This window comes from Rasamsonia byssochlamydoides (assembly GCF_041956645.1).
Source record: "Rasamsonia byssochlamydoides strain NRRL 3658 unplaced genomic scaffold VTN77scaffold_25, whole genome shotgun sequence".
NCBI lineage: Eukaryota > Fungi > Ascomycota > Eurotiomycetes > Eurotiales > Trichocomaceae > Rasamsonia > Rasamsonia byssochlamydoides.
The window spans coordinates 62812-85005 of NW_027192408.1; the positions used below are offsets into that span (position 1 = coordinate 62812).

At 50.1% G+C, this 22194-nt stretch overlaps 6 protein-coding genes across 6 annotated transcripts; 2 read left to right on the top strand and 4 right to left on the bottom strand.

Moving 5' to 3' along the window:
- Nucleotides 1–728: 728 nt before the first annotated feature.
- On the bottom strand, nt 729–2697 carry VTN77DRAFT_3541 (uncharacterized protein; the record flags this gene model as incomplete). Its single annotated transcript, XM_069419501.1, has 6 exons — nt 729–739; nt 828–935; nt 1023–1321; nt 1393–2287; nt 2338–2554; nt 2608–2697. The coding sequence occupies 6 exons, from the start codon at nt 2695–2697 to the stop codon at nt 729–731; spliced, it is 1620 nt and encodes a 539-aa protein (XP_069278332.1).
- Nucleotides 2698–4368: 1671 nt separating this feature from the next.
- Nucleotides 4369–5430, top strand: VTN77DRAFT_3542 (uncharacterized protein; the record flags this gene model as incomplete). Its single annotated transcript, XM_069419502.1, has 3 exons — nt 4369–4564; nt 4617–4690; nt 4765–5430. The coding sequence occupies 3 exons, from the start codon at nt 4369–4371 to the stop codon at nt 5428–5430; spliced, it is 936 nt and encodes a 311-aa protein (XP_069278333.1).
- Nucleotides 5431–5951: 521 nt separating this feature from the next.
- On the top strand, nt 5952–6811 carry VTN77DRAFT_3543 (uncharacterized protein; the record flags this gene model as incomplete). The annotated part of the gene is made up of 3 exons (XM_069419503.1): nt 5952–6031; nt 6089–6175; nt 6250–6811. The coding sequence occupies 3 exons, from the start codon at nt 5952–5954 to the stop codon at nt 6809–6811; spliced, it is 729 nt and encodes a 242-aa protein (XP_069278334.1).
- Nucleotides 6812–9599: 2788 nt separating this feature from the next.
- On the bottom strand, nt 9600–13349 carry VTN77DRAFT_3544 (uncharacterized protein; the record flags this gene model as incomplete). Its single annotated transcript, XM_069419504.1, has 10 exons — nt 9600–9766; nt 9834–9951; nt 10015–10184; nt 10234–10779; nt 10838–10969; nt 11027–12210; nt 12267–12451; nt 12517–12977; nt 13115–13193; nt 13260–13349. 10 exons carry the CDS (start codon nt 13347–13349, stop codon nt 9600–9602), a joined length of 3132 nt encoding a protein of 1043 aa, XP_069278335.1.
- A 699-nt stretch (nt 13350–14048) lies between these two features.
- VTN77DRAFT_3545 (uncharacterized protein) lies at nt 14049–18340 on the bottom strand (the record flags this gene model as incomplete). The annotated part of the gene is made up of 6 exons (XM_069419505.1): nt 14049–14549; nt 14609–14788; nt 14850–15037; nt 15092–15371; nt 15425–17945; nt 18111–18340. The coding sequence occupies 6 exons, from the start codon at nt 18338–18340 to the stop codon at nt 14049–14051; spliced, it is 3900 nt and encodes a 1299-aa protein (XP_069278336.1).
- Nucleotides 18341–19275: 935 nt separating this feature from the next.
- Nucleotides 19276–21866, bottom strand: VTN77DRAFT_3546 (uncharacterized protein; the record flags this gene model as incomplete). Its single annotated transcript, XM_069419506.1, has 6 exons — nt 19276–19360; nt 19416–19561; nt 19625–21095; nt 21150–21629; nt 21701–21769; nt 21844–21866. 6 exons carry the CDS (start codon nt 21864–21866, stop codon nt 19276–19278), a joined length of 2274 nt encoding a protein of 757 aa, XP_069278337.1.
- Nucleotides 21867–22194: the final 328 nt, after the last annotated feature.

Below are 22194 nucleotides of genomic sequence, written 5' to 3' on the forward strand. Positions count from 1 at the left end.
AAAATTAACAACAGGGGAAAAAAAGAGTAAGCTCAATAGAAAAATTAACAACAGGGGAAAAAAAAGAACGAGCGTGCCAGGGGTCGAACCTGGAATCTCTTGATCCGTAGTCAAGCGCCTTACTGTGGGGTGTATTAGCATGCTTCTACGTGCGAATACTCGGAAGAGTGGGGAATGGAATTACTCACCCATTGGGCCACACGCCCTCAACATGTGTAGCCATCCCATCCTAGAGGTTTAAAATCAGTAAAACAGCCGAACAGCCTCCATTTTATTGACATACTGCCACACAAAGGGAAGTACCTGTTGTCTAGCGTCTGAGTTCCCCAATCGTGGTGGGGAGGTAAATGCCGGTAAGTCCAGCGTATAGGCGCTGTTGTATATGAATGATCAGTAAACGGTATGTGGGGAACTTCCACACCTCAAGACAGGGTGATGAAACCTTACGTGATGACTAGTATGAAATCACGACTTGGGATCCGGGTACCGTTCTGGCTTTGGATAGTGACGGAGCTGATCTGCGCGAAAGAGGAGAAAAGAGTAAGTCGCGTGGAAGAAGACATCTACCCCATAAAATATAATATATATATATGTAAAAGTTGACTCTTGTAGGTATACAGGTACGTATATACAACAAGTAAATGGCAGCAGCAGATGAATCTGACATGGAGAATTGATAGAGCCAATACAACGTCTGAAGACAGGCGCGGATCAATTGACAGAGGCACCTACTTCCATTCTAGAATACCAGAGCAAAGTCAGTCAGGTCTAAAAGAGCGACTGGTACAATCCACTATGCAAGAAGGTGAACTGTGTGCGAAACATACCTTCAAGCCATGCCTTTACGAAGGCGGCTTCTGCTTTTTGGGTATCTGCTACTGGCTTTGGTGGGAGGTTGGGTGTTGTCTCGTTCGGAAAGAGTCCATTCTCGTCCCCTTCGTTTTGAAAGAATGTCAGTCAAGGTTACAAATATAAACCAGACGGCCCGTAGAAAAAATTACAGACGAAGGGACGTAACTCACAATGATGAACGGCGCCCGCCATCTCAATAACCGGGCGGTCAATTGTGTTCGGTCTGGGTTTGGCTTGATCTGCGAGAGGCGTCGCTGGCCTCCAAGGGTCTGCCTGCCCACCAATAATGGCAAGGCGATCATAAGCAATGTCGAAGCCGCCATATTGGTTCACAATCTCGACATCAGGAGGGGTGGTGATGTTGAAAGCATCGCGACAGATGATGCTCAAGTACTCGAGATCGATCGAGCGTGAGATCAACGGGAGCTGATTGCGCGGCACGCCACTACCAGTCTGTAGGTAACCATATCTTTGTTGGACTTGGGTTAGTGAAAGTGAATCCAGCTGAAAGTGAAGATTCATCGTCTTTTGGATACTCACTCGGTACAAAACTGGTATGGCCAGCTTCTCCACTGCTGACTGATATCATCTTGCTCGTAAAAGGTTGCGTTGTGCGTCGTGAAGCATTCATCGGCAGTCTGGCCACCGCTAAGGCAAGGCCAAATCAGGGTTTCATTGAACCACCCAATATAGTTGAGCAGCCGGTTCGTAAGCTGCGAGACTTGTTGCCCATATCCTCCCGCGGCAATGAGTTTCTTGACTTGGGATGTTTCTCCGACGGTGGTATTGTAAAGAGTTGAGTTGGACGTGATATTGCCACAGTATTCGAAAAACGTCGGATCGTTCACTGCCGGATCCCAGTTTCTGTTCTGCCAGTCACCAAGAGGGGTGGAGAGCAAGTTTGCGAAATCATCGTTATACGTGAGGTTTTGCAGTCCAAACAGCGATTTATACTCAGCGATGAGACTTGAATCGTTGCGCGATGATTGCAGGAGGTTGTCGAGAAGGTGGGTTAATGTCTGCGTCGTGCGAATGCAATCCGGCGGACCAAACTGTCTGATGGGCTCATAGTATTCCCAGTAATCGTAAATAGCCTCCGTGACGCCTGAGGATGAGATGGCTCCAAAGAAGAGGTCGGGATAGACGACTCTCAAGAACGCGACAAACGCTCCCGCGTAGGAACCTCCGTAAGCGATGTATGGGACATTTGGCGCAGTCAGGTTCTGGTCTTCCAAGCCCTCAAAGACGATGTGCTGAGCAAAGTAGGCCACGTCGGCGAGGGCCTGTTGCGTGGTCAAAAAACGCAAGTTTTCCGTCGAGAGATCCGGGGTGGGAAAGCTTTCACCATAGTAGCGATGCTCCAAAACGACGCCGATCCCATTGGTTGCCTGCGCCAGCTGAGCAAGAATCCCTTTCTGGAGATAGGGTAAACGCTCTAGAAGCCGTTAGGACAGCTGATTCCTTAGAAAGGTTGAGCCTTCATACCGGTTGCATCGGTCTCTCCGCCCTCGAGAACAATCACAGGACCACCCTTTTTGTAATGGCTGGCATCGAACCAGTAGCGTAGCTCGAAGGTGCCATTGGTGTGTGGTTCATATTTGGACTCGTTGTGGAAATGGTCAATAGGGATGGAAATGGTGTGGACGGGGTACAAGAGCGAGGAGTCAACATCTCGTGCGTGATGTTGGGAGCTAGTCCGGACCTGGAGATCTTGTCAGTTCGACACAAAAGCGATGATATGAAAACTCCATTGACCTTTTGACGTAGCTCGTTGATTGTCTTGGAGACTCCAGCGGTCGCTACATGGGCGAGCGTTAGCAGGGACAAGACAAGCTTGGCTTGCATGATGTCAGGAAGGATGCTTTACAGTGCCAAACCTGGACCACGGATCGGCTGATTTTCTTGGAGCCATCGATCTGACTATATACGCATTTCTCATCTTATTTTTTGAGGGGTTAGTCTTGTTAATTAGTTAAGACGAGTGGAGTTTTGGTCATATCGGGAAGGAGATCAGCCTCCATCCGCACTAAAACACGATGGAGTTCCATCGCGCAGGAAGCTTCGGGATCCATGGGCCCTAGCGTTGCAGCCGTGGATACGATTAACCTCAGAATCAGATGCGAAGTGTTTACAGAATGTTCAGTCAGATACGTTGCTTGAAACTAAACGTCTCAACCGTACGACCGTCTAACGCAAGGGACTGAATTCAAGGTCATTCCACCTGCAAGAGATTCAAGTTACAGGTGGAGTACGGAGTCCTCCATAGGTTGCTCTTGAAAGATTTAGCGGCCGCTTGGGCGGTCTAGGAAGATTAATTGCCATCACGCCTAACCCCTCACTGGTCACGTCAATTCAAGGCTCTAATAATGCTTCATAATTATGTTAGACGATGATTTTCAACTTAGCTATGACGCCAGGGTCGTATTCCCCGAGGTGGACGCTTCCACGGGCTTCTCAGTCAGCATTGGCGGGGAAACATGCTTCAGACTGCAGCCATAAGGTGATTGCAGCGATGAAGCTCACGTCATATAGTGATTTTACTTTGACATGACAACCAACGGTGTGGCTGTCAACTGAGCAAGAGCTGACGTCCCTGTCGCATGACTTTATCCCTTTACTACAGAGTAATAGAGGGTAAATAGGAAGAGTACAGTAGGTACCTGCCTTTCTTATTCTACCACGTGAAATCTCCCCCAATTGTAGCATCCTCGTAACAAAACAGAGTTGGTGATAGCTATTCGATACTCAGCCTTAATCAATCTGATTTATAAACCTATATTCTGAGAATGTATGGTTAGAAGGCATATCTTCAAATTACGCACAGTACAATGGCTTTTATTCGCAGCTGTTCAGCTTCAAAATATTGCCAATTCCTTACAACCTGTCTCTTTGTTTTCATTAATAGATTTTTTTTTCTGCGGATTCCTCTGTTACCTAAGAGGGTGACAAACAACATGTTTTGGATACGTGTTCTGGCTCTAGAGAATCGGGAAGGTATGTCGGAGATCAGTTGCAGGGGAAACGACACGCGACTAAGAATGACACCTGACAAGACCAGCGGGAGTTCGTAAACGGTCTCCAATCGCGATTGATGATCCTTATTATCGTTGTTAGAGGGAAGCGTTCTGTGCCAATCAGCGCTCAGATCGCGATCAGCGGCGGGGGCGGGTCCCTGAGAGGAGCCAAATAACAGCGTACATCATACCATCATATCCCATCCATACAGGGCTAACTATCGCATTACTCCACGGCTTGCGTGGATGCAATAATACGGACTACTCCGTACATGGTTGAGAGATCCCAACATCTCTCCAACGCTGTGTTGGCAGAGAGAGGTTACTGGAGCAGAGCTCCCACACTATCCACAGGACAGCCGAAACTCGTGTGAAGCTCGTCTGAGACTGCTGGAATTTGAATCCGACCACATCACTCTCCGTCCTCTTTAAAGGGCCGTCTGCGTGCCCTTGTGTCTCAAATCTCTCGAGGCCTGTCACTGCCTTCCAGGTGACGGCAGTCATGGCTCCCGATTTAAACTCCGTCCCGCCATCTCCACGTCCACGACCTGCTGCTGCATCCGCCGCTCCGCAGTCCACCTCGAGCTCTCCGGTTGCCTCACGAGGCGTATCGCAGGTCATGGGTCCTCCTCCGATCCCGATGAGTTCCCCCTCGTCGAATGCATCAGGAGATAACACGGGCGTTGGTCTTGGACCAGGTAAGGTTTCCTCGGGCATGCACAGTTCGACTCGATGGCTAAGAAATTGCAGGCCCTCTTCGTCATCCCCGTCCCATGACCGCTGCTGATCTACATTTGGTGCTGGAGAAGGAGCAAGAGGCGGTGGTATGTTAACGTCCTTTCGTGCTGGCTGTCTTTGGCATGTCTCAATTAATTGCCTAAATTACGGATATCGACAGGTCAACCGCTTGACAAGGGAGCTGTCTTTGCTCCGCCAGCAGACAGCCTCGGTCGCTTCCACCGCGTCCTCTACGTCGACAGGACTCAATGATCCCGCAGACGCTCTCCAGACTTCCCAGTATCTCTCGGGTCCCACCCATCCTACCTCGTCCCGCAGACATCGATCCTCGTCGAACTTAAGTTCCCAGGTCGCAGCCAGCTCCGGGGCGAGGACAGCAAGTGTGACAGGTATTGCACCGTCTCGAGACAATGGTCTTCCTTCATCGCGCCCTTCTGGGGAGTATCACCGTGTAGGGCGCAGCCGAGAATCCTCCGTTACATCTCCCCGGCAGCCTGCATCTCCGTTGTTGCCCTTGGGAGACCTGTCTCATTCATCACAGTCCCAGTCGCATCGCAATTCGCTGTCGCTGTCTGTTGGAGCGGGAGCGTCTCCCGAAATTCCCCGTTCAACATCGGTCTCATCCAGTCGCTACGAGGAGGCCGCATATCATCGGGCTGAACTGGAAGCCATTAAACGAGAGAACGAGATGCTGCGCCGTCGCGTGCGAGAACTGGAGCAGAGTCTCAAGGCTTATCGAGAAGCCCAAGCGACCGAAGATCCTACGGCATCGGCTTCGAGCCTTGTAAGTGGGATGAGAGATGCATCGATTGCAGAGACGCGGTGAGATACAGATTACAATACTTTTCTTTTCTTTTCTTTTCTTTCTTTTTTCTTTCTTTCTTTCTTTCTTTCTTTCTTTTTCTTTTTTCCCTTTTTGTCTGTGTCGGGACGTGCCAGGGATTACGGAATGGTATGGATATCGGTGTTTCTCTCAATTGGGGCTTTCGGAACGGCTTTCTTTTGTTTCTACTAGGCAGTCGTTTAAAAGTCCAGCAGGTTAGGGACAGCAATGAATGACGGTATTTTCATGACGGTCTCCACTGCTCGGTTGCGGCTGCGGCTGCGGTTGTGGCTTAGACCAGCCCCTCACTACGTCATTTGTGGCGCAGGCATCATCCCCGCTTGGCACAGCAACGGCCGTACGAGGAAGGATGCCAGGCCGCTCCTGCATAAATCAGCGACACTTCCCAGCACAGAACACCTAGAAGGGCAGATCCCAAGTCTCAGCGCTGAATTCAGTTTTAACAACCTACAATTCCTACAGCCTTCATCTCATCCTCGCACACATCATCAATTCCTGTCACAATGCCTGGAAAGACTGTCCACGTGTCGGGTATCGCTGCCTCCACCACCGAGAAGGAGGTTCGCGACTTCTTCAGTTTCTGGTAGGTTGACTCTTCTTCGTCATCCGTTGAGTTGTGGCCTGTGCTGACGCTTAACAGTGGAAAGATCACCAACCTGACTATGACTCCGGTCTCTGGCGAGCCGGATGCTCCCAAGTCAGCGACCGTGACCTTTGAGAAGGAAACGTGAGTTCACATTGCCTTTCTGTTGGAAAATTCCTGTCCCGGCTGGTTGCAATCAACTGACTCATCTCGACTAGGGCTGCCAAGACTGCTCTCCTTCTCGACAACACGCAACTCGGACCTGCTGCGGTGCATGTCGAAGCGGCACACAGTATCGATGAGATTGCCGGTTCGCACGCTGCCAGCGCCTCCGAAGCCAAGGACGAGCACCAGCATGACATTGATCAAGAAGACAAGCCCCGCTCGCGCATCATCGCCGAGTATCTGGCTCATGGCTACGTGATCAGCGATCAGGCGATCGAGAAGGCCATCACGTTGGACAAGAAGCACGGCTTCTCCACCCGCTTCACAACCGCTCTGGCAAACTTCGACAGCAAGTACCGAGCCACCGACCGGGCCAAGGACCTTGACGAGAAGTACAAGATCACCGAGCAGGCTGTGAACAGCTGGCGCGGGCTCCATTCCTACTTCGAGAAGGCTCTCGACACGCCGACCGGTCGGAAGGTGCGCGAATTCTACGTCAAGACCGACAAGCAGGTGCGCGACATTCACAACGAGGCTCGCCGACTGGCCGATCTGAAGAGCGGAAAGATTTCCGAGTCGGGGAAGGCGGATGCTGCTGGCCAGACCAGGACTTGAGACTGTCACCTTCTCTTCTTTCTTTCTGATGGACCTGTTTCATTGTTAAGTGTATCGATGGTTAACGAACCGTATTCCCACGACGTTCCCTGATGACCTTGTTTCTTGCATGTAAATAGATGGACTACAGCCTATTCATACCCAATTCAGCATCGACTCAAATGAATACAGCTCTATTCATCACAATACAGTCAGTCAATCCACTTAAGAAGGCAGGTAGGTAGTCATGCATTGGTAGCAGCAAAGCTAGCTAGCAGCGGGGAGGGGACAGTTACGTATTGCGTCATCGTTGCCATCGGTAGCAGGAGCTATGCACCCCAAAAATAATTAATAAAGGTTAATCATATATACTTAGAAAGTAATAAACTCTAGAACTGCATAAAGAACAATGGCGCTTTTTACCCATTTACCAGTAGTTTAATGTTCTGATAATTTAAAATGGGTAAATACGCACGTGATCACCACGGCCATGACAATTTATCTATTTGCATGTGACAGTGGACAGTGGACACAGAGTACGGAGTACCTCCAGCTCCTAACTACATACTAGGTACAGTACATGTATGTAATGTACTATCTAGGTAACTATCCTATGTATGTACATACCTAATTCGACCTACTACACCAGGTCTACTGATCTCACTGCTATTGCTATGGTACGCTATGGTATACTATACGATTGCAAATCGAATAAATGACATTTATTTCCAATGGACTCTCGATCAGGTACGTAAGTAATAAATGAGCTCTTGATGGGCAGGCATTATATAATGTCTGGAACTTCTATATAATAATATAGGTATGTATATACCTGCTATACCTAACTATAACTTTCTACTGTACTGTACTGTATAGTAAGTATATACGAGCTACTACGCCAACTCTCATTCATTAATATATCATATTATACTATTACAGGTCAAATAAATAATATTTATTCTCACCACGGATTCATATATGTATACCTATTCAAGGCAGGAAAGGCATCCAATCCACATCCATATACCAGGTAGGTATGTATGATGTAGCGCTCATGGAGTACCTACGCAAGAACGTCATGATGATGATACTACTGCGCGACAGCCAAATCAACGAACCAGGGTCCGATCGCATCGAACGTATGGCCTGTATTGTGGAGGCTAATATCAGTGTAGTGGTTTGACTTTCGACATGGCGTGAATTTGATTTCTTGATCTACTTGATCTACTTGATCTACTCGATCCCTCATGACAAGAACGAGGTGTTGGTTGAATGATCGCACATAAGTATTTGTGCTGTACATATCAGGCATACATATCATATATCTTTTATTTTATCTATTTCGATCATAAACGCATAGACGTTTTTCTTTTGCCTCCAAACAAAGCGAAGTACAGTACATACATGCGACCACGCTGCTAGTACCGCCGCCATTATCTTTCGGTCTAATAAATACTAGGATATCTTACCTAGCTAGGTACCTAGGTAGGTAGATACGTATGTTTGTTATTTTCACGCTCTCCTTCTCCTTCTCCTTCGATGGTTTTTAACTAATTATCCTACCTACCTACCTACTTACATACTATCTATCCATCTATCTATCTATCCTATATACCCGCCGCACTCACTCAACCATCTACCTAAGCTACGTACCAAACACTAACAACCAACCCAACCCCCTACTAACCGACGACAGCTTCCCACCAAGATTCTCAACTTCATCCTCCACACCACAATGTCCGCCCCCAAAGCCGGCCGCCAATCCCCCGACCCGGAGCGCCAACCGGGCGCACAACAACAAGACGTCCCCGGCACGGGGAGAATCCGGCAACCGGAATACGCGGCTCCTTCCGACGAGCACGCGAAGCAGAGCTCCGACCGGACGAAAGACGAAGAGCTGGAGAGTAATCCGGTACATCCGTTGGAGACGGAGAGGGTTGTGGCGGGGAAGTGGAAGTAACAATCAAACATATATAAAAATGAAATGGGCGCTGTTGGATGTGAATGTGAAGAGGGTTGGTTTGGGTTGGGGGTTTGTGGGTGGTGATGAGGATGGGGCAGGATAAAGTTGAGGGATGGGATGGGATGGATGGATGCGATAGATGACATTGTCCTGTGTACCGTTTACAAGATAGATAGTTGAGAATGGTGGTTGTACCATTTTTGAATCGTGACTTTGGCATAGATAGATCAGCAAGATACTGATATACTGATATAGATGGGTGAGTCCCAATGTATCGAGTCTTGTGACCCACCATAACAATAACAACGTTACAAACGTAACAGCTAGACAGGTCCTGAGGAACATGAGTAACTGGACTAGAAGCCACATGAGTACATGTACAGACCGGCTTTGACTAGAACTGCTGCTGCTCTGTATACTGCTACTCAAACAGGGAATCTTGCTTCCGCGCTATCTAGGGAAGGTATGGCTATACGCATGATCTCCAAAAGAATATCATGATAATATCCAGGGGAATCTGTGCAGGGAAAATAAAATAGATGAATATAGAATAACAAAAAACTTGTCATTGGGCTCATATACTTTTGGGGTGGACATAAATCAATAATAGGATAACAAGGGGGGCCGGAAAAAGGGAAACAAAAGGGAAACAAACAAAAATATGCGCCGAACCATGGCCACAGGTATGGTGGACCGGACCAGAGTCTTCTGAAGAAAGAAAACAGGTGATATCATTCCAAAATTCATTGAACCAGACAGACAAAGGAAATAGGCATTCATTCAAATCATAACATCCAGCGCAACGTCTGACCTCGAACTTTTCGTACAGCAAACACCTTGAACTTTTTAGTGGCCATTCACCTGCAGACTGGCTGCAACAGCGGCCTCTGCATTTGCGGCTTCCAGGGCCTTCTGATCAGCCTCGTGGAACACCGACTGGATGATCTGCTGCTCCTCAGGGTTCAAGATCTTCGTCAAGGTCTCGTACAGTTGCGGCTGTTCTTGTTGAAGGTCTAAAAAGGAGTCAGCTTGTGCTTCAACACACTAAAAGAGGACAAACACCAAAAGAGGGCAACATACTCATGAGAACATGTTTGAAAAGACCATAAGGCTCAACCTTGTCCAACGGCGTTTCCAACAAGCTCTCCTCGTCCAGCTCGTCATCATCGTCGTCAGCAAAAGAACCGAATTTCTGAGCCTGAAAAACAGTTAGCAAGGACAATAAAACGAGCTGGTCAGAAGGAAAAAAAAAACAACAGACCTCTTGGTTGAGGAAATCGAGATATGCCGTGCTCTCATCCGGAACATCACCGTCCCCACCGCCTTCCTCGTCGGTCCACTCGACTTCACCGCTCCAGTCGTTCTCTTCGTCAAAATCATCCGCTTCGTCCTCATACGTAAAATCGGACTCCCTGGTCGCCTCCTCACGATCTACACAACGTCAGCGGTTGCATCAGCAGTACAGGAGAAGGATACACACGTTTGATGGCAGCAGGCAGCGTCTGGAACAGTCGAGTAACCCCCTGCAGCAGTCTTGGCCAGCCTTGTTGGACACTGGCTGGAACATCACTTGCCTTCAGCGTCAAGAGTGAGCTAATGGCCGCGATGGACAACTTCTTGTCATGAACCCTCCGGAAGTTGTCAATGTTCGAAAACCACGTGCTGAAGAACTTGTTCGTCCAGCCCTTAGATTCCAGAACCTGGAGGGTCAGCAGAGGGTTGTAGTAGACGGCATTGATCACCATCTCCATCAGATGGATCCGGTAAGACTTCGTCTTGGCATCTCCGCTGTTGATAACGTTCATCGCCAGCTCGATAAAGATCGGGACGTATTGGTCCACGTATCCGCGGAGATTCAGCATCACTGTTTCGGCAAGCTTGCAGCCACATATTCTGTCCACACCGCCGACCTTCTCATCGTGGAAAATGTCCTCCACCATGCCTACTATCGCTCGGAGATAGGCAGGGTTCTGGATCAACATGTCTGTACCGTAAGAAACGAAGTTGTCCAGGGCCGGCAACATGTCTAACACTGAAGTTAGCTCGCCTCTATCTGATTAGGATCATGGGGGGGAAAAAAAGACCTTCAAGGTAGAGCTCGGCGCCGGATTTGAACGTCTTGTGAATGAGTTCAAAGGCCTGCCACATTGTCGGAGAGATAGACTTGGACGCGAACGTGCAGCTGTCGACAATCTCGAAAATCTCATTGTACAGATCTATATCACAGTTAGTGTGGTCGCCAGGGGAAAAAAAAAAGAAGCAGAGGATACTACCATAAAGCTTGTTCTCTAACGTGATGGTGATCACAGGCATCAAAATGGTTTCCAAGTGCAAGAGGACATCCGGGGTGCTCTCCAGAGTAAGGATCAGCGTGCCAATGGTCTGGAGAACGCCCAATGCGGTGATGCTCTTGTCGTCAAGGAAGTCCCCGTACTCGTCCTCGCCCTTGGCAGCATTTCGCTCGAGAAGCTCGTGGACGATTCGCATGTACGTGTCACGCAACTGCTCGCTGAGAGCGACGGCAAACGGTGTTAATTCGGTAGAGAAAACCTCGACAAAGTCTTCCATCACATTGGCGAGAGCATCGACATCGACCTCGTTTGCCAATTTGAGGAGCTGCTGCATGATCTGAGGGATGTTCTGCTGCATTGATGTCCGGATCACGTCATGCCGAATCAAAGGCTGCAGGGCAAGGGAGGCCTCCACCCTGACGGGCAGCTCCGGATCAGTCATCGACTCGAGGATGTTCCGATAGATGATCATGAGGTTGTTAGGGTCTTTGAAGTCCAGCTGCTCGAACTTTTCCAGCGTATCGCAAGCACGAGCTCTGAGGAAACCGTGAGGGCTTCGGAACTCGGGGAAGACATGGCGAACAAAGAAATACTCGACCTGATCGGCTATCGGGCTCTTCTTTCCCAGAATCACCGAGGCTAGCGAACCGATCATTCTCAGAGCGCCTTCCTTCTCGCGGGGCAATTTCTGATCGTCAGGAGCGGACTCGTATTTGCTGACAATGCCGTTGACAAATTGCAGGATGGAAAACGTCTGCTTCTTCCGACTCTTCGTGAGCGCCACAAGGAAATTCGTAGCAGCAACATCAGGAGCCGAGACTTCTTCGTAGTAGTTCAGCTTCCGATGCAGGTACTCCTGTGGATCCGACTGGAAGAGTTCCAGATCCTCGTCGGTTTGGCACATGATCGGGAAAATCAAGTGCGCGACGAGGTTGTCCATATGGGGCTTCAAGTGATCCCACATCGCCTTGGGCTTCACACACTCCTCGAGGAAGATGAGTGTGTACGAGAGCGCGGGCTTGCTGAGCCACTGACCCTTCACCCATTTGTCAATCTCCTGCAGATAGCCCTTCAGAATCTCCGGGGCGAAAGTGGTGATGAAGTTCTTGGCATATTGCGAATAATCGGGGGCGCTGCTCTTCGTAATGGTGGTAGGATTGCCATATCTGATGATCGACATGAGTGTCTGCTCCAATTAACACCAAGGGGGGAGGGAACCAACCTGATGAACAGGCGATTCAAGTTCGCATATGCCCACTTCTTGCACTTCCACCAGTGATTGGTCTCCCTCTCTTCCACGTCGTCGGGCATAGAGACGGCAGGAGGGGTCTTGGCGATGATCCTCAGAAACAGCGTACACCAGTCGACGGTGGCCTGATGGGTCTTCAAGTGCGGTGGCAGCTCAAACTAGAAACGCAGCGTCAGCTTCACATGGCGGCCGTGATTCCCATCATGTCCCGGGTTGGACCCACGTAGATTGCATGCTTATATGCCTTGACCACGTTGCGGAGCATCTCAGCGGCCTCCAAACTTTCCTCGTCCACCAGCTTGTTCCCGATGACGAGAAGCTGCGGGAAAGAGTGCTCGACGATCTTGTCGAAGTCTGTCCTCTTCTCCCCCGCTTTGAATCTGTATACGCGACAGATGGCCAACAGACACTGCAGCCCGGCGAAGACCGAGTTGGCGTCGTTGGTGCCCAGGAGCTGCAGGGTGATGTCCATGAAACCCGGCCATTGCTCTGGAAAGTCGTGTTGAAGGATCTTCTGGAGGATCGGAATTAATTGAGCGCGCACGTTCGGTGGCGATGACGCCAGGACGGGGATCACTCGCTCTCGTAACGCCGGTCGCTCGTCGTCTGGGATCGGTTTGTGCAGAGGATTATCCTCAGCAGGAGCCCACCCTCGGGTGATCCTATTCTTCAGGTAAACGACCGCTAAAGCAGGAGAAAAAAAATGTCAGCCACAAAATTCATTACTAAACTTCTCCATTTTATCTTTCCACGTTCTGATTCCGGAAAGGTAGAGAAGGGGGGTGGTGAACTGGAGGGGGTGGTGGCGGGGTTCTTCATACCGGACAGCTGAACCGCATTGTTCTGCTCTGCCTGCAGGATGTCCAGCAGGGCATTTGGAAATCCCGGCTGATTCTCTGCCTAGATCCATGCATGATAATGGTAAGCGCAGATAAAGGAGGAAAAAAAATCGGGGTGAAAACGTACATATTTCAAATCTATCTCGGCCTGTCGTCGAGTATCCGCATTGGCGTCGAGGGTGGACTGTATGCGGTCCCGAAGAGCTGCAACATCCATCTCGCACCGACTACGGCCCCCAGCGCCAGATATCGAACAGCCGATCAAAAGTACCCAGTCGTCAACAAGTAAAAGAATTTTCTCTCCTGGGCCGTGTGAGACTGTGATGGACGGTGCGGATGGGAAGGGCAAGCTTTTTGTTGATAAACGATAATGGTGCGGAAGTGGGCTTTGGAGAATTGTGAGTGCACAGATGTTTTTTTCCTGTCGCCGACCCACGCGGCAGACACTAACGCTCTCCAAGGCCACTCATGCAGCAGACAACCCCCCAGGGACCCGCCTGTGCAACGGGGTTTCTCAGCAGCACGAACGATGCCTAATGCGAGAAAAAAAATTATTGTCAAGACAAGAGTGGTCTATATGCACGTCAGTCTAGCATGTCTGGTTAATCTGTTCTGGCATTATTACAGGATTCTAATTGTACTGTACCTTGCTTTGATCCAGCCAGGCAATCCTAAAATACTGTACTGTACAAGCATATGCGTGCACTCATCCCAAGTGAGTGGCAATAACATGGCCACTACTCCGTACAGCATAGCACACACATGTGGGAAACCGAAGAAGATCTCTCTGGACCTACATATGGCTGCAGCTCTCATATTACATTGCAGGAAGAGGGTTACAGGAAATATGCATATTCTTTTTTGTGTAACTCCCCTACAATCCCTGGTCTCCGATAAGACCTCGTCCTGCTCCCCCTTACATATAGAGAGATGCGGCAAAGATCACATCGCGCTTGATCATCTCCTGCGCCTGCTGCATCTTCTGGTACAGAGTGGGATCTCCCACGAGCTTCGCAGCGTTCTTGACTTCCCGACATGTCTCATCAAGACGGGTGATGGTGCGCACGATGGTGCCTTCCATCACGTCTGTCAGGTCCGTAATGCGATTGAAGGACATCCCTTTGGCCCACTCGTAGACCACCTCCACCAGGCCAAACCGGGGCTTGCTGGTGAAATCATTGGCGTCTTCGCTCGACAGAATGACCTGGTGCAGGATCTGATACTCATTCACCTTGTCCGAGATCCGAATGATCGCCTCTTTGCCCTTTTCCAGGCGGGGGGTCAAGGTCGGCTCGTTCTCGGTCTTCTCCTGGAAGACAAAGGCCGACAGAAGCGCAACGATCTCTTCGGGTTCATATTCAGCCAACACGTTTTCGAGAATCAGTTCCGTCAGCACGAGCTCATCCGCGGAGTGAATCTGCAGTCGGGGTTAGAAGCATCGCTATTATCGCTATTGGGGATTCCTTTCTCTCGTACCTCGCATGCAACCTTGCCTTTCAGTTGCACACGACATTCCTCGTCGACAAAGCCCAGATCCTTGAGAACCTGGACTCGTTGCTCGTAGTCCGGTAGAAGTTGCAGGTTTTGGTCGGACATCAGCTGTTTCAACTGTGCAATGTTTTCCTTGACCTGCCATTCGTCGTGTTGCATTTCAAACTGCAAGGCGTTAGTATGCGATACACAAGCTGCTTGGGGTAAGATCATCCAGGAGACGTACGTGTTTCAGGAACTGAGGGCATACGAGGCATTGACAGGACTGAATAATGGCTGCCTGGGCTTGTCGTCTGTTTAAAATATCCCTCACTTGCAATTCCTTGACTCGGGCCCAATCCAACTCATCCCAGGTTGCACTCTCCCAAGATGCGCAATGTTTAGATAGTTCCTTGTCCGCGAACTTGATCGCCTCTGCGACTGAAATCAGCTCCGTTCCTCGGCCAGCCACGGTGGCAACGTCCTCACCTTTCTTAATGTTCAAGTACCATATCGGCCCTCCTACCTTCACCATGGTGCTGGTGGCGCACTCGACATCTGCCAGCGGGATCCTGCATGTCTTCAATGTCATGTCGGCGGACCGAGTTGGTAGAGGCCTAAATAGATGCCGGAATATGGGCAGAAAAGGTAGGATATCACTGGGATGACGCTTGTCGCCCAGCGCGCCAATCTCAAGGACCTGTATGGTAGGTTCACCACCGCCTCCGATTCCTTCACGGACAATAACCCCGGCGGTTCGGATTCCATCCTAAAGCCTGTCAGCCAGTACACCCAATTAAAGTAACCCCGGAAACTTCGAACCTTTCTATATACGACAAGCCGCTTAATCATGAAAAGCCGTCTTCCCACCGGCGACGTAAGAAGACCTAGGTGGAGTTCTCTCGTAAGTTTTTCGTACTCGACAGCCGCTTGGTGACAGATGGCAAGGTCAATGTCGCAATAGCTACAGGGCTCGCGCTTAATTTTGGCAAGGCTGGCCTCCGACAGTTGCACTTGTTTTTCATGTTCCGGCAGTAATGCTTGCGTAGCATTTTCACTGAAACTCCGCTTGATCATTTCTTCGATCTTCAGGGCTTCGACTCGCAACAGATTCAGAATCATGTTATACGTCAACCGGAACTGTGACCGGAGTTTGGTGGGGTCTCCAAGTATCATTCGTCTCAACGTGCCCGCGGGAGGTGCCTCGTCCCGGCCAGTAACGACGATGATAACATATCCAACAGTATCCAAGCCTCTTCGTCCGGCTCTTCCGGCCATCTGAGTGTATTCTCCTGGCAACAAGTCTCTAAACCCCTTTCCGTCATGCTTGCGGAATCCAGAGAATACCACTGTGCGAGTCGGTAGATTGAGACCCATGGCGAATGTCTCCGTAGCAAAGAGAACCTTGACTAACGTTTTGGAAAAGAGGATCTCGACGATTTCCTTCATAATAGGCAAGAGTCCCCCATGGTGGACAGCGACACCTCGGCTAAGAAGCTCGCGAAGCCGAAGAATCTGGGGGAGGACCCTGTCTTCCGGCTTCAATCGAGCAAGAGATTTCTCGATGATCATGTGTATGGCGCTCTTCTCAGAGGCCGTGCAGAAGTCCTGATTGGACAGTGAATCTGCGTTCTCCTCACACCTCTTCTTCGAGAAAACAAATATGCATGCCGGCAACAGGTTCTCCTTTCGGAGATGATTGACAAGATGAACCCATACGGTGCGGTCTTGTGCCGCAGTGGTTCGCCCAGCTCCACGACCAGTCCGCGCAATGTTGCCCGTTCCCCGTGTAGCTGGCTGTCCTCTGCCTCGCTGTGCTGGGCCACCCTGTGGACCACCGCGCTGTTGATGACCGCCCCGTTGACCATTACCTCGGGGAGCTTGGCCTCGACCCCGTCCCTGTGGACCACCTCTTTGATTTGCTTGAGATTGTGCTTGGGCCTCAGCTGCTTTCTGAGCCTTGATCTTGTCTCTCCCGGAAAGAATATCGTCGGCCTCCTTCCAACCCTTTTCGAGGAACCGTTTGTTGGAGTCAACAATCTTGTGCATGCCTTTACCGGCCCAGAGATAGTGCTCGAGTGGGACGGGGCGTTTGGCTGTCGAGATAACGTAGATATCCTTCTTCTTGGTGCGGCCCACCCAGGAAGCAAATTCATAAGTATTGGGGACCGTCGCGGAAAGGAGAATTAACGTGACATGCTCCGGGAGCATGATAATTACCTCCTCCCACACGACGCCTCTCTCCATGTCATTCACATAGTGCACTTCGTCGAAAATGACGAATTCGACGTCTCTGATCAGATCCGCACCTCTGTACAGCATACTTCGCAGGATCTCAGTGGTCATGATCAGGCAACTTGCTTCCGGATTGATCTGGACGTCGCCTGTCAGAATTCCAACATCCTCAAACGTGTTTCGGAAATCTCTGAACTTCTGGTTGCTCAAGGCCTTTATGGGAGAAGTGTAGATCGCCTTAGTCATATGTTTAGCAGCCAAAGCAATTGCGTATTCTGCCACGACAGTCTTTCCTGCGGATGTATGGGCTGCAACGAAGACGGAATCTCCATTCTCCAGGTGATAGACTGCTTCTTTCTGGAACGTATCCAACTCGAATGGCCACTCCTTCGCCATATCTGGAACAAGCTCATGAAAGTTTGGAATTTCTTTGTTGACATCGACGACATGTGCCCATTCCCGGCCAGCCTTTTTGGCTGTCGCAGAAAGCAACGGGCCACGCGGCTCGAGGGCTGGAAATTCTACTGGAAGCAAAGAATCAATGTCTTCCTCCTCTTCTTCGCTAATCTCTCCTTCATCATGGGGGCCGAGTCGTTCGTTGGTTTCAGTAGAGGGCTCTCTGTTCTCGAGAGAGATGTCTTCTTCCTGTTCCAATGTGTTCTCCACGTCCTTGTCATCTTCCTCGGCCTCCTTTGACTTAGGCTTCTCGAACTTCAAGCCGCGACTGAACCCTGGAGGAATTTCGAGCAGTCCACCCTCTGTACCAAAATTAATAATGCGGTCGAGGCCGGACTGCTTTCCGGTTATCCTCTGCTGCTCAGCTGCCTGGGCGTCTGACTCCATCGCGGCAATGGCCTCCACACCATCCAGTCCACCTGGAGCAAACGGGAAAAAGCCCGCAGCGCCTCTGACGAAATCAGCTCGGCCCGCTGGTCGTCGAAGCAGAGAAGTTGAATTCTTCGCTGTTGCACTGTTTGCGGGCACAGTAACTTCATGGTACCCAGTTACTCGGCCTTCCAAGCCCTCGCGAGTGAAGCGGATGATGGTGCGGGTTTGTGTAGGAGCTATCTCGAAGAGATCTCGATAATCTGTAGAGACCTCCCATCTCCTACATATTGATCGTTATTAACATCATACATTCAGAGGGGGGAAGAACAATCTGGTGAAATGTATCGATATCAAACAGAGAAGTTGCAGAATACAAGCACATAGAACCACGTTTCGAATAGTCTTTCCTGTATGAGCAAGAGAAGGTGGAAAGTTGAGGACTAACCTTTGCAGCCGATTAAGCCAGTCCGGGCTGAATCGTGGCGACGGCGTCAAGAAGTCACGCTCTAATTCCGACTTCAGATCGTCGACATTCTGACGGGCTCGTTTTCGGGGCCTTAAGCCTTCCCCAGTACCTGCTTCCTCTTCCGCAATCCGAGCATCAAAACTGGTGGCATCGACCTGGTCGGCATTCAGCCGAAGCTGCGCCAGGCTCGATGCAAGGGAATCAACCATCATGGCATGCAATGAGAGAAAGTCTGTGTAACAATATTTGATACTTTATTGTTCGACAGGCACAGCGCTTTGACGATTCAACCTCTGTGGGTCAGCTGCAGTGATGTGTTATATCTTGAATACTTGTATTATCATCACGGCCACTAAATGGTTGCCAAGACACGAGTTCCGCACAATGCAGTTAAGCGCGGCACAATCTGAATAGGTTGCCCACTAGTAGGTAGACAGTGCAGAACTTGCTTTCGTCAAAGGGCACAAAAAAATGTTAGCAGTTCGCAGCAGGTATGGATGGTAGGAGTTGAATGTTGGTGTTGCATATATCAAGTTCGGAAGCTGCACGTTGGGTTTTGGGCGGTGACATAATAATAATCGGACTCCCCATTAAATTGCACCCTTATGTGGAGACCTCAAAGCCGTCAGCTTCTTAGTAAATTCAGACCACAAAACTTCATCAACGTCCACTGTTTATTTACTAACTACTCGCTCCAAATTGAGGGTATCGAGTACGTAAAGAATGCATTTACTATGAGAGTGAAGCATAGCGTAGTCACTGCTCAGCCTTCAACCGAACAGAATTCTATAGATACACATGCTGGTACAAGTTCATACAAATTTTATATTTTTGCGGGGTTTTACAATGATGTACAGAGTACATGTGGAAAAGCCACAATTTCCTACGTCACGTTATAATAATAAAATAAAATTAATGTAATTGGCAAGGGAAATGTTTTTGCAAGTTGGAACATTTGGTATCGTCAAATGTATTTCCATAATAACACACTTTTGATAAGAAATGAACACCAAAGGTTGATTTTGCCCAGAACCATCCAGCAAAGCAACATAAAATGCATGGGGTCGTCCGATCATTAGGTATGCGAAATAGTATGCATCAAGGGGCCACAAAGAAAGAGAATCAGGCTGAAGCTATTTTGCATTCAGCGGTAAGAAAGGACCGGGAAAGTCTTCCGATCTTGGATATTGAGTTGAAATTCAAAGATGCCCTCCACAGTTGCAATGTACCTGAACACGGTTTAGCAAGCCAATGTCGAAATGTCCGTGGAAACATCACACTTACAAGGTTCTGCCGTCCGCGCCCCAACCTACTCCAGCCGTGACACCGGCTCCAACCATGCCACCAGGATCTTGATCTCGGTGAAGATGTCCTAGGTTCCGATCCGGAAGATCATTGAGGATATTTCTAATCCATCTGGGGGACCGAATCTGATCAAAGCTCATGAGCTGCTGTCGATACAATTGTTCCCAGTGATTGGGTCCAAGGGTTACCTCATTGGCCGCCAGTCGCTGCCGTCGAAGGCGCTCAGCGGCCACGTTGGCCCGCAATTCTGAATTCGTCGCGCGCGCTTCGTATCTGCTCTCAGCGGTGCCAATGGGGCGCAGCGACCTTCGCGGTATTGATCTGGACCGCTGTGATCTCTGGCGGGTTTCCGAGGACGTGACTTCTGGAGACGGGAACGATGTATCAATTAAGGCACTCGCGCGGCTTAAGGCGAGCTGGTTATCCGTTCCTACTTCGCCAGCATCAATATCATTTTCGGCAGCGGTACCTGGGCCGTTTGCACGCAGGGGGTTCTCGGAAGACTGCATATCCAAGGGGGAGGTAGTCCACCTGAGCAACAGGTGCACATCCGCTGTTGCAGAATTGCTCGTCTCGGAGCTTTGGCCGCTGGGGCCAGGGTTGGCCTGAGCCAACACAATAGCGCCTTGGCGTCTCGGATTGGCACTTGCACGGCCTAGGTAGTTTTCACGGAACAATTCATGAAGTGCATCATTGGAGCGGTAAGGTGACGTCGTACGAGAGGATCGATTGGGCACCTCTGCGGAACCAAGAGGGTTGGATCCGGGACGAAGATGAATGGTGGTCCTCGGTAGGCCATCATCTGTTCCTTCGTCTTGCCTGGAAGTCCATCGCGCAGTGTTCAGAAACTCAATAATCTGCCGCTCTCTGTCGGTGAGATCTTGTACAAGACTCTCGCGCAGTTGGTCTGAGGCCCCTGCATTCTGGCCAGCCGATGATGATCTATCGAGCAGATCGAGCAGTGTTTGTTGAATGGTACTCATGTCATCGCCCGAGCTGGCGGCGAGATCTTCAAGTTCGGATCGTGCCCCTCCAGAAAGAGCACTGGGGCTCGTTTGGACTTTCTGTAGTTCAGGATCGTTCGCATCCAGGTTCAGAATCTGCCTGCGGGAGTATGCTTGACGAACATCCGCAATGCCAGCTCGGCCAGTGTCCTCTACCCAGACCAGAAGGTCCCAAGGGTCCGGCGAAAAAGCCATGCTTCGCACCGCGCCGGCGTCCGAATCGGGCCTTGATGATCGAAACATACACAATTTTGGGTCTTGATTTTGTCTCTGGTTCCTCGACCGACGAATGGTTTCCACGTCAAAGATGGTAATGATCCCAGATTGCGATCCGACAGCACACAAATGACTGGAAGGGGAGAACGCCACGGTAAAGCAACTTCCGTCATCAAATCCTGTGCTTAACTGCAGTTCCAGGCAGCGAAGCAACTTCCACTTCCACCCTGTCAGCCTAGCACCTCTGTCTCCATGCTCGACGGCGGCGCTTTCATCTCGCGTAATTCGATAGAAGTATACAAAGTTCTCATCGCCGACCGCAGCGAGGACCGTGGAATCGGGGGAGATGATCGCATAATTCATGGCCGCCGGATGGTGGATGACCTCAAGGATTTTGGAGCGGGTCAGGGAATAGATTTTGACCGTCTTGTCGTTATTACTTTATATCACGTCAGCATTCCCATTTCAACCACAAGAGTGTCAGTCCCCGCACCTGATAAGTACGACATCCTCATGGGCTAGGCGCTCCCCATCTCCAGGCAGGCGGTGAATGGTCACGGAGTTCACGATGGAGCCCCCAAACTTCTTAATTTCAACTTGTGCGGGTTGTCTGAGGCACGGAGTGCTGCTTGAACGTGTTTCCTCTGTCGATGTCCCAGCTGGAGGAGCCCTCGTGCTTGAGTCGAGATCGATCGGCAAGGCTGCGTCCACGTCTGCCTCGTGGGAACTTGAGTCCGCGTGAGGAGCAGGTGGAGTTTGGTCGGAAAGCCTGACAAAGGCGCATTCTCCGTTGTCAGGCGCTCCTACGGCAATCCAGCCGTAGCCTGCGGCGAAGCATCTCGGCTCAAAAGGAATCCTAGCGATAGTGTCCCATTTTCGCGACGAGATATGAATCGAGTGGATGACTCTGTCAACGACGACATAGATTCTATCTGGATCGGCGGTGCTGATGTAGTGGCGAAGTTGATGATGGCTACATGTTCATGAACTTGCGTCAGTGTTCCAGTGCCTAAGCGCAAGAACCTGGAATAGGGGTGTACCGACAAAACAGGGATTTTGAAAGGGAAGAATCGTCGCTTCGTGGGAAGAATCAGAGAGTCTGTTGGATGGTATCTATGCGCCGTGGAAACATTGCTCTGTTAGTGGAGGCACTATGCAATATGAGAGAGCTTTGAGGCCAAACCAACAGAAGCGTATAATCGAGCGTCATGGTTGACAGCGCGCACTAATAGTAGAGATACCACATTGTCGGCGTCGGCGAATAGGGGGGATGTAACGTATGTACTGTACGATACAGAAGATAGCAGTGAAATCTCCGACAGAATGCAAGGGTTGAGAGGTATCACGAATGTGCAACAGGAATGGTGGCTGCTGTGAATCGCGTGGTGAATGAATTGTTGAAGGTCGGTGGAGGTATGTACAGTGAGCAGGGCATGACGGCAGAGCGCCGCCATGAGGCAACCTGATACCGAACAATACCGCCGTCCACCGCGCGCAGCTCCGCGTGTCGCTAATACTGGGGCGATACCGTTCTGTAG